General features: G+C 51.9%; 1 protein-coding gene across 1 annotated transcript in view; it reads right to left on the bottom strand.

Moving 5' to 3' along the window:
- Positions 1–8,678: 8,678 nt before the first annotated feature.
- The window catches only part of CDC16 (cell division cycle 16), a 148,468-nt gene continuing 146,340 nt past the window's right edge, over positions 8,679–10,806 (bottom strand). Inside the window, exon 18 of the mRNA XM_086934581.1 lies at positions 8,679–9,175. Within this exon, the coding sequence (XP_086790707.1) occupies positions 8,901–9,175 (275 nt within the window). The 3' untranslated portion in view covers positions 8,679–8,900. The remainder of the gene's footprint in view (positions 9,176–10,806) is intronic.

Here is a 10,806-nt window from a genome sequence, read left to right as displayed (position 1 = left end):
ATCTCAAAAATGTCAGGTTGTTTGTCGACGTTTGAAGGTGGTCTACAACTGACTATGGTGAGCTAGTCTTTAACAGCCAGTCTCCAAGGTGGAGAAAAACTGGCACTCGCAACTCCAAAGGTAGGCAGTGACCACTGCCATCACTTTTGGGATAGCCAAGGGGACAGGTGAAGCTGAAGGGGAGCATGGTAAACAGAAAGTGCTCCTAGCCTACTTTGAACCGCAGTAAAGAACTGTGGGACAGAACGATGAGTAAATCAAAACACGCATCCTGCAAGTCCAAGGACACCATCCAGTCCTCCCCGTGTCCAGAACAGACAGGGTCTGGGTAAGTATGAGCATTTTTAATTTGTCTGTCCGCAGGAAGGCATTCAGAGGCGAAGATGCAAAATAGGCCAATCCCCTCACTCTTCGGCACAAGGAAACGGCAAGAGTAACAACCCTCTAGCTTTTCCGAGACAGAAACCCTCATGATAGCACCTCTGGAGAGCACACTCAAACCTCTTGTAAAAGAATGGACCGGTACTAGCTTGAAAGTTGCTCTCATGAGATGGGAAGAAGAAATGGTAGAGCATAGCCATGCTAAATGATCTGTCAGACGTGGTGGATCAATACTCTGGGAGGAAGTGCTCAATTGTGCTCCATACAGAATGAGTGTTTGCCACAGAGGTCAAACTATAGCAACTTAGTGACTGTTGATGTAGGGGAAGGGAAGTCGCAGGACTGGAGCCACTGATGGCGCACAAGTTACTACTTGTGTAACAATATATCTGTAAGAGACATTAGCTAGTGATAGATTCCTTATCTTAGAATATTCCCAGGAGTCAGACTGGATCCGGAAATTTTTGCGTAGCAGTACCCTTGCGCGTCAGTAGGCGTCGTCTGCGGCTCCGCGTCCGTCGACGGCGTCGTGGGCGCCGTGATGACGTCGTCGGAGTACTTAGACGCCGCCCCCGCGTGCTGATGTCAGTTCTTAGACACAGCTTTTCCGCGCCAGAAACGCAGAGGTATGCCAAAAACCAACACTGGTGCCATGAAACTAGGGCCTTGAAAGGGGATGACCTTAACCCTAGATATCGGTTCGCAGAACGGGGAGGATGGGCGGGTCGGTAAGGAATCTATCACTAACTAATGTCTCTTACAGATATATCGTTACACAATTAGTAATTTGTGCATCTAAAAGAGACACGTTAGTGATAGATTCCTTACCTTAGAATAGATACCCCAGCAATACCAACCCCGGTGGTGGGTCTGCGAACCAATAATCACACCAGAAAGTCCTGGAGGACGGAACGGCCAAAGAAGCCATCCCTCCGGACTTGGCTGTCCAGGCAATAGTGTCTTGCCAACGTGTGCAGCGAGGCCCACGTAGCCGCCTGGCAGATGTCCTGCAAGGGCACTCCTCGGCCCAAGGCAGTTGTAGTCGCTGTGGCCCGAGTGGAATGAGCCCTCAGCCCAACAGGGGGTTCCTTCTTAGCCAAGGAGTAACACGCCTGAATACACAAGATGATCCACCACAAGATGGTCCGCTTGTGCACCGCTTTCCCCTTCTTAGCGCCCACGTAACCAACAAAGAGTTGGTCATCCTCCCGGAACTGGCGTGTGCGATCCAGATAAAACGAGAGCGCACGTTTTGGGTCCAGACGGTGGAGCCTCTCTTCCTCTCTCTCTCGAGGGATGCGGAGGCGGAAAGAAGGTGGGCAAGGTGATGGACTGCCCAATGTGGAAGGCTGTGACTACCTTGGGCAGAAAAGAGGGCCTTGTCCGCAACACAACCTTGTCCGGATGGACTGAAAGGAAAGGAGGTTTACAGGATAGAGCCTGGAGCTCACTCACTCTCCTCGCAGAGGTGATGGCTACCAGGAAGGCAGTCTTCAAAGTAAGAAGGCGAAGAGGACAGTTGTGAAGGGGCTCAAAGGGAGCGCACATCAGAAAAGTCAGAACCAAGTTCAAGTCCCACTGAGGCATCACAAAGGGAACAGGAGGGAACGTATGTGTGATGCCTTTCAAGAATTGGTTAACAATAGGGGACTTGAACAAAGAAGGTTGATCAGGCAGCCTCAAAAAGGCTGAAAGAGCAGAAAGGTAGCCCTTGATAGTCCCCAGAGCAGAGCCCTGCTGGGCAAGAGAAAGAAGAAAGAGAAGAACCCCAGAAAGAGGGGCATTGAGGGGATCCACAGCCTTTGCTGTGCACCATGCCACAAATCTGTTCCACCTGCAGGCGTATACCAACTTTGTGGAGGGACGCCTGGCTGCCAGAATGATGTTACAGACTTCAGGAGGCAAGTCAAATGGCCTCAACTGTCGCCGCTCAATCTCCAAGCATGGAGGTGGAGACTGGACAGGTTTGGGTGGAGGACCGTCCCCTGCTGCTGCGACAGAAGGTCCTCCTGAAGAGGCAGACGAACCGGGGGATCGACTGACATACTGAGTAGCTCGGGATACCAGTACCTTCGTGCCCAGTCCGGAGCCACAAGGATGACTTGTGCCCGGTCGCGCCTGATCTTCTTCAGCACTCTGGGCAGAAGTGGTATAGGAGGAAAGGCGTACAATAGACCGCAACTCCACTCGCGACGAAAAGCGTCTCCGACGAGTGCCGCCTTGGAAATTCCAACGCGCAGAACTGATGACATTGCGCGTTCTCTTCGGTGGCGAATAGATCTAACCAAGGCTCTCCCCACTGCAGAAAGAGACCTTGCGCCACGTCTGAGTTCAGACGCCATTCGTGATCCATCATGCACCGGCGGCTGAGTTCGTCCGCCCTGGCGTTCAGAGAACCTGCCAGGTGTTGAACCACCAGGATCACACCCTGATGTTCCAGCCATTGCCAAAGGCGCAGAGCCTCTTGGCAGAGGGTCCACGACCCCACCCCGCCCTGTTTGTTGCAGTACCACATGACGGTGGTGTTGTCCGTGAACACCTGCACTACACTCCCCCGGACAGAGGGGATGAATGCCTTCAGTACTAGACGAATCGCCCGCCGCTCCAAAAGGTTGATATGGAGCCGGGACTCCGCCGGAGACCAGAGGCCTCTGATCTCCGCCTCTCCCATGTGGCCTCCCCAGCCCTGGAGGGACGCGTCCGTCACAACTACGTGCTCCGGTTGGGCAAGGGAGAGGGATCTGCCGATGACCCAATCGCAGTCCGTGAGCCACCACTGCAGCTGTCTCGCAGTGCCCTCCGAGATCAGGACATGGTCGGACAGGTTGCCCTGATGCTGGGCCCACTGAAACTTCAGGTCCCACTGCAGAGCCCGCATCCGCCACCTGGCGTGATGCACCAGAAGGATGCAGGAGGCCATCAGCTCCAGAAGCCGCAGCGTCAACCTGACCGGAACTCGGGATAAAGGCTGGAAGATTGGAATCAGAGCCTGTATATCCCGAACCCGCTGTTCGGGTGGGTAAACCTGAAACTGCGCCGAGTCGAGAACCGCTCCGATGAAAAGGAGCTTCTGAGAGGGACACAGGTGTGACTTCGGCACATTGATGGAGAACCCCAGCTGGTGTAAAGAGGTCTGCTGTTGTCTGGAGGTGGTGAACGACTGTCTGGGGCGAGCCTGCCTTCAACAACCAGTCGTCGAGATAGGGGAAGACTGAAACCCCAAATCTGCGCAGATGAGCTGCGACCACCGCCATCACCTTCGTGAACACCCGTGGGGCGCTGGTAAGGCCGAAGGGGAGCACGGTAAACTGAGAGTGCTCGTGGCCTACCGTGAACCGTAGGTAGCGCCGGTGGGCCGGCAGGACGGGGATGTGGAAATAAGCGTCCTGCAAGTCCAACGCTACCATCCAGTCTCCTGGGTCCAGGGCAGCTAAGACCTGAGCCAGAGTCAGCATCTTGAACTTCTCCTTCCGGAGGAAGCCGTTGACGTTCCGTAGGTCCAAGATAGGGCGTAGGCCCCCTTTGCCCTTCCTGGGTACCAGAAAGTATTGGTAGTAGCAACCACGCCCTACTTCTGGCCCAGGAACGCTCTCGATGGCCCCCTTGGCCAAGAGGGCGGAAACTTCCTCCTGCAGAAGCCGCAAGTGATCCCTCGATACGCGGTGGTGTTGCGGTGGCATCGCTTGAGGGGTCGTCTCGAAGGGGAGGGAATAGCCCCTCCGGACGATCTGCAGCACCCACCTGTCTGAAGTGACAGTGCGCCAGTGAGAGTGGTGATGGCGAACCCTGCCCCCCACTGGCCTCACATGGGCCGAGAAGCACGGACTAGGAGGGTTTAGAGACGGATGCTGCGGGGGAAGGTGTGGACTGGCCTCGCCGTTGTCCCCGACCACCTCCACAGCGATTTCCACGGCCGCCACCGCGCTGGAAGTTAGTCTGCGGCGTGTGGCTGGCAGCACGCGTGGGGACGCCCCTTCCTTGGCCACGAAAGAAGCGAAAGGCACCCGTTTGCTGGCGCGGGCCGAGAGGCCCAAGGACTTGGCCGTAGCCCTGGAGTCCTTAACACCTTGACTGCTAAGGGAATTACCCTCCTGTGCTGCATTTCCTCAATCCCCATTGTTCATGACAAGTCAGCTCGTCATGAGCACAGCTCCAGTGTACTGCATGACGAGCTGACCTTGTCATGAGCATGGAAGGGGTAAAGCGCTCAAGCGCATGGTCTGCCTTGCGCTTGAGCGCTTTACCCATGTCCATCAGAGTGTTTTGGACATCTGCCGAAAAGTTGGCGGACCTTAACCAGGTGTGGCGTCTAACCGCCACCGTCGTTGCCATCGCTCTACCTAGTGAGTCGGTGGTATCCAGCCCACACCGAATAGAATATTTGGCTGCATCCGGGCCTCCACAAGGGCTTGGCCGAATTTGGCCCGTACCTCCAACGGACATTCTGGCTGCACTTCCGCAACCGTCTCCCACAGAGAGTGGGTGTAGCAGCCCAAGAGGTATGCGGTGTTGGAAGACCACAGCCCCAGACTAAGGGAGGAGAAGATCTTTTTGCCGTACTGCTCGTACCTCTTGGATTCCCTGTCCGGCGGAGCCGACGGGAATGCGGTCTAGGGTCTGGAGAGGTGTCCAGACCACTGGCCTCCCCAAGTTCCCCTGTCCAGTCCTCCTGAGACTGAGACGCTTGGGTCAGAGGGTCCACAGACCCCTCCCAATCCTCCTCATCACCCATCTCCTGATACTCAGGGGTTTCAATCAATGGGGCCGGCTCATAGAAGTAAAAATCTCCATAGGCCGTCGAAAGTGGTGCCCAGCGGCGCCGTTCCGACGTCGGGACCGGAGCAAAGGAGGCATCGGGGGTGGCGCCGCCCGAGGACGGCGCCGGAGGCGACACCTGACTGACCGACGCCGGGTGACGATCCAGATCCCGAAGAGGGTCCAGTGAGGTCCCGCGGCACCGGGCCCGAAGGCGCCGGCGGCGTCGGGACCGTTTTACCCTGCGGCGCCGGCGGTGTCGGGACAGTGGGGCCCTGCGGCGCCGGGCCCTGTGGCGCTGGCGGCGTCGGGGCCGAAACACCAGACGGCGTCGGGGCAGAAGCCGCCGACCTGCTAGGGGCCCCAGACGGGTCCGCTGGGCCCGGAGGCGCCGCGCAGCCCGTCGGAGGAGAAAGAGACCTCATGGCCATGAGAAAGCGCTCGATCTCCTCCGGCGTCGCGTCTCGCCCAGGGACCGGAGGGTGTGGAGCTGGACGTGATGCCCGCGACTCCGACGGAGCCGCGTGGGCGGTGTCACCCGAACCCCGGCCGCATCGCGCGAGCGTCGGGGGGAGTCAGAAGAGCGATGACGCCTCATCGACTTCTTGTGCTTCTTACCCGACGACGACTTCGACCCGGAGGAGTGGTGCCGACTCTCGAAACTGTGGTGGCTCCGAGCCCGCGACCTGTCCCTCGACCTCCCGTGGGACCGGGACCTCTCTCGCCTGCGGGACGCTCCCGCCTGGCTTTCGAAGAGAGGGCCCGGCAGTCGGAGCAGGCCTTGTCGACGCCTAGACAAGTTAGGCACAGGTGGTGAGGATCCGTGACCGACATCGTGCGGTCGCAATCCTCGCAGTGCTTGAAACCAGGAATCCCTACCGCACCGATCGGAGTCGTAAGACTTCGAGAAATGATCAAAAATTATCCAAAAAAGTTAGTCAAAAATTGACTAAGGGTCACTGCTTTTTCCAGATCTGCGCTTGCTGGCGCAGAAAAAAGAAGAACTGACGTCAGCACGCGGAGGCGGTGTCTATGTACTCCGACGACGTCATCACGGCGCCCACGACAGACGCAGAGCCGCAGATGACGCCTACCGACGCGCAAGGGTACTGCTACGCAATCATTTCCGGCTCCAGTCAAACGCCTGGGGATATTCTAAGGTAAGGAATCCATCACTAACTTGTCTCTTTCAGATCTGCAGGTTGCCTGCCAAACCCACGTTCTTGACACGACAAAGGTAACTGATTCAGTGGCAGGGGAAATTGTTGTTGCCTTTATGCCAGCCTTCTGGAATAGCATCTGTTTTTTAAAGACTGATACGAGAACTGCTAGGCAGGGGTCAACAGACCCAGGGAACATGACAAGGATCTATTATCTATGAAGGGCTCCAAGGCAGAATTGGCTTTTCACTGAAAAGGCATGAGCTATCAAATGACTTATCCATGAGAGAGGCTTGCACATCTTCAGAAAATCCTGTGAAAATGCATCTACATGTGTCAAAGGAGTACAAAACTGGAGCAAATCATCCTTCAAAGGTAATCAGTAGTACCTAGGCCAGCACAAATCACGTATTTGACCACATCTTATCTGTGATGAGTTGGCTGGGACAGAGAGGCCCTAAGGTACTGCGGGATTGCTGGAAAGATCTTGCAGGCCATGTCCCAGAAAGCATGTGTGTAGTGACCTGATAAGCAAATAGCATTGACCGATTTCAGTGCCATGCTGGTAGAAGTGACCATACCTTTTCCAAATGCCTTAATCGTTTTGGACTCACTATCTGGAGAAGTTGTGGGGAATAAATTGGAGTTCATCTTGCTGGCTGAAGCCTGTATCATCAGGTACTCTAGTGTAGGATGTTTAGTGAGAAAACCAGGATTGCCAGGAGATGGTTTGTGACACCAGACCACCTGCCTACACAAAAATGGGCAGTTATAGACTTGGTTGTCGCAGACTACACCATTTCCAAAAAGGCCTGTTCAGTGTCTGAAATCAGAATTAGCACAGGAACCACTTCCTGCACTGTTGGCGTTGGTACTGGCATCAACGAGGAAGAGCACAGGTTTGGAGCCGAAGTGAATGCATGTACTGGAGTTGGTCCGAGGCCTGGCAGGACCCAAGGGGTCAGGCGGTACAGAGGACCGCTCTGACAGGAGGCCCATATGGTTCCTTGGGGCCTGAAGCTACACCAGAGGGAGTCGAAAGTGCACCAAAAATCTGGCCTCCTTGAAGGCATCCGTCTGCTGTGGCTTTGCCGATAGCCTGGGAAATTGGGGCACACCACAATCAGTCAGGTAATTGGCTCTGTGACTGAGGACCCAAAGGGAATGACATTGTGATGTCCTTGCACCTTCTCCTTAGATAGAGTGGTGGGATGGGGTCAAATCCTGCTTTGTTTTTGTGTTTGGGCTTACCGGAGTACTTTTATGGCAAAGTTGACTTCTTGCAGGAACGGCTTTAGGAGCGAGACAGAGCCATACATGAAGCCACTGACATATTATGTTGAGAGATTTACAGCTTCACTTCTTGGTCCCAGATCGCATGAGGGCGCATTAGCTGTAGAACTTCAAAATGTGGCTGAGCCAAAACACTAGAGACTGACGTCATGCGGGTCTGTGACCGACATCTCTGTTCTACAGGCACAGCATAGTTTAAACTAGTTAATTTAGGAGGGGACATCAATTACTGGCACACTGGATTAAGCTTGAAAGTCAGAAGGAAGGCTGGCAAAATTGGGTCCCGAGTTCTGGATCCACGTAGGGAGTTGCAGAAAGAAAGGAACTGACTTCAGCATGCAGGTGTGGCCCTTAACACAGCCCCACTATGACACTTCCATGGCAGTACAGAAACTATGCGGAGCCGCAGGGCACTAACTATTTCCGGGTAGTGGTAGGTGGTGCCTGGGGATTTTTCTAAGGTGAGAAAACTGTTAGAAATATTCATCAGAAATGTTTGGACTAGGCTTCTAAATGAGAACTATGGTAATTATGTCAAACCGAAACACAATTGCGGAGTACTATGTTAAGATTTCCCCAGTAAACCCGGGGTCCTCATTTAGTTCAACTTTGAATTTAACAGATCTGTAGTAGGTGGATTTGCATACACATGTGTTTGTCAAACTACAAAAATTCATAGAATATAATTCCACCTTGTGACATACACCCCAGTGGTGCACTTGAACACACCCTCAATTACAAAGATAATTATTTTCACATGGAGGTATAAGGATATGTGCAATTTCTTGGAAACCCAAATGACATTCTCCGTGGAAACAATACCAATTTACTAGCGTTTCTCCCTTATTTTCTGAAGGAGTGTCAAACACTCCCTTGTCCCATCTCATTCCCTTACGGCACATGCAGCAATCTAGCCATACCAACTTTGCAATATGTTTAACTATGACACCTTACCTTCACCTCATTTATTGGCCACCAATTTTCTTCACAGTTTTTTGTAACACTTTTTAAGGCGTTGTGGAAGCATGGCCAGTCACACGTCATGGGCTTGCTCCAATTTAACAATATGGTAGCATTGGCGAGAACATAGTTGTTTAAATGCAGTCTGCATGTTTCAAACCTGAAAACATGAGAATGAATCCTTTATTAATAAATTCTTAGGAGTGGACAAGCACAGCTGTTTCTGTGCCACAGCTTTAAGTTCATCGTCGTATAAAAATAATAAACTCTCCAAACATGACCAGTGACAAACAGAATTTTAAATCCATATATCCTAGAATTGTCACAATTAAATCAGTGCTCTGACTTTGCTCAGGTGCCGCTGTCCGACATGGAAGTTTCTAACATCATATCGCTTTCATTCATCTCAATCTCAAATGTGTCATCCACTTGAGGAGGGGGTTGGACATCCGTAGACTTTGGTTGGTGGCTTGATACTTCCAAGGCCATGATACCACTTTCATCCAGGGTTTGCCTCTCAAAATCAAACTCTCGCTCTTCCCAGGGAGGAGAAATAATGTTCTTTAAAGACTTCATGGTGTGTACGTCAAAATCATAACACCTCAACTTGTCCTTTATTTCGGTCCCTAAAAGCAAAGAAAATATAATAAACAACACAGGTCAATTACCAGATGAAAGGCAGATTCTAAAGAACAATGCACATAATACAATCCCAAAGCTTTTTACTTTATTTGAAGAAAAAGGTGACAAAATATGGTCATAGACTTCTACGTGACGTTCTGGTGTGGTAAACATATATGGAAACCTGAGGCCTATAACTATGTCCGTCACAAGAAATATGTCCAGGGGTATAAAAAAAAAAGTGCGTTCATTGTTCACATCTGAATAATCCAAAGCCGCCTGGTAAGTAAAGTACATACCTTTCTCTAATGAAAGAAGTCCTGATTCAATCTTTAGACCACATCCTTGTGTTTTGCTGGTGTATGTTCCCATAATCAGTGAATGTTACAACATCAGACTTTACTTGTTGGCAGTAGCTTCAGAAATCTGTCTTCTGTAGACAGAATGTGCTTCTTAACAAAGCAAAGTCTGTTTTGTCTAATTCCCTGTGCTCAACTACATAATCAACTTTTTTCTTAGCACTACAAACTATCAAACAGGAAGATTAAGTATTTCATTTATTGTTACCCTTCCTTTTTTGAGATTTTTTTTCCCTTATAATTGACCTAAAGCACAGGTTGGTTACCTTTGGTAACGATATACCTGTAAGAAACATTAGTAGTGATAGATTCCTTACCTTTAAATTACCCCCAGGCGTCAGACTGGATCCAGAAAGTTTTCGTCAGCAGTACCCCTGCGCATTGGTAGGCGACGTCGTGCGGCTCCGCGTGCATCGTTGGCGCCGGGAGGACGTCACTGGAGCTACTCAGACGCGCCCACGCGTGCGGATGTCAGTTCTGTACACAACTTTTCGTGCCAGGAACGTAGGGCCAAGCAAGAAACTGACCACTGGTGCCATGAAACTAGGGCCCTGAAATGGATGACCTTAACCCTAGAAATCAATTCGCAGAATGGGGAGGATGGGTGGGGTGTAAGGAATCTATCACTACTAATGTTTCTTACAGATATATTGTTACCGAAGGTAAGTAACTTGTGCATCTGAAAGAAACACGTAGTGATAGATTCCTTACCTTAGAATAGATACCCCAGCAATACCAACCCCGGTGGTGAGTCTGCGAACCAAGATCACATCACAAAGTCCTAGAAAACAGAACAGCCAAAGAAGCCGTCTCTCCGAACTTGGCTGTCCAGGCACTAATGATTGGTAAACGTGTGCAGAGGGGCCCACGTAGCTGCCTGACAGATGTCATGCAAGGGGACTCTCCGTCCCAAAGCAGTAGTGGCTGCTGTCGCCCTGGTAGAATGGATGTGTAGCCTCACTGGGGTAGAATGAATGAGTAGACCCACTGGAAGCTCCTTTTTAGCCAAAGAATAACAAGCCTTAATGCACAGAACGACCAACCAAGAGATGGTCCGCTTGTGCATGGCCCGACCTTTCTTGGTGCCCGCGTAGCCAACAAAGAGCTGGTCATCCACCCGGAACTGTTGTGTGCGGTTGAGGTAGAATTAAAGCGCACGTTTTGGGTCCAGACGGTGGAGCCTCTCTTCCTCTTTTGAGGGATGCGGAGGCGGAAAGAAGAGAGACAATGTGATGGTCTGCCTGATGTGAAAGGCAGTAACAACTTTTGGCAGGAAA

Source organism: Lissotriton vulgaris, chromosome 8 (genome assembly GCF_964263255.1).
Source record: "Lissotriton vulgaris chromosome 8, aLisVul1.2, whole genome shotgun sequence".
Classification (NCBI taxonomy): Eukaryota; Metazoa; Chordata; class Amphibia; order Caudata; family Salamandridae; genus Lissotriton; species Lissotriton vulgaris.
Note: the sequence above shows the minus strand (reverse complement) of the source record. Positions and strands in the feature narration are given on the sequence as shown.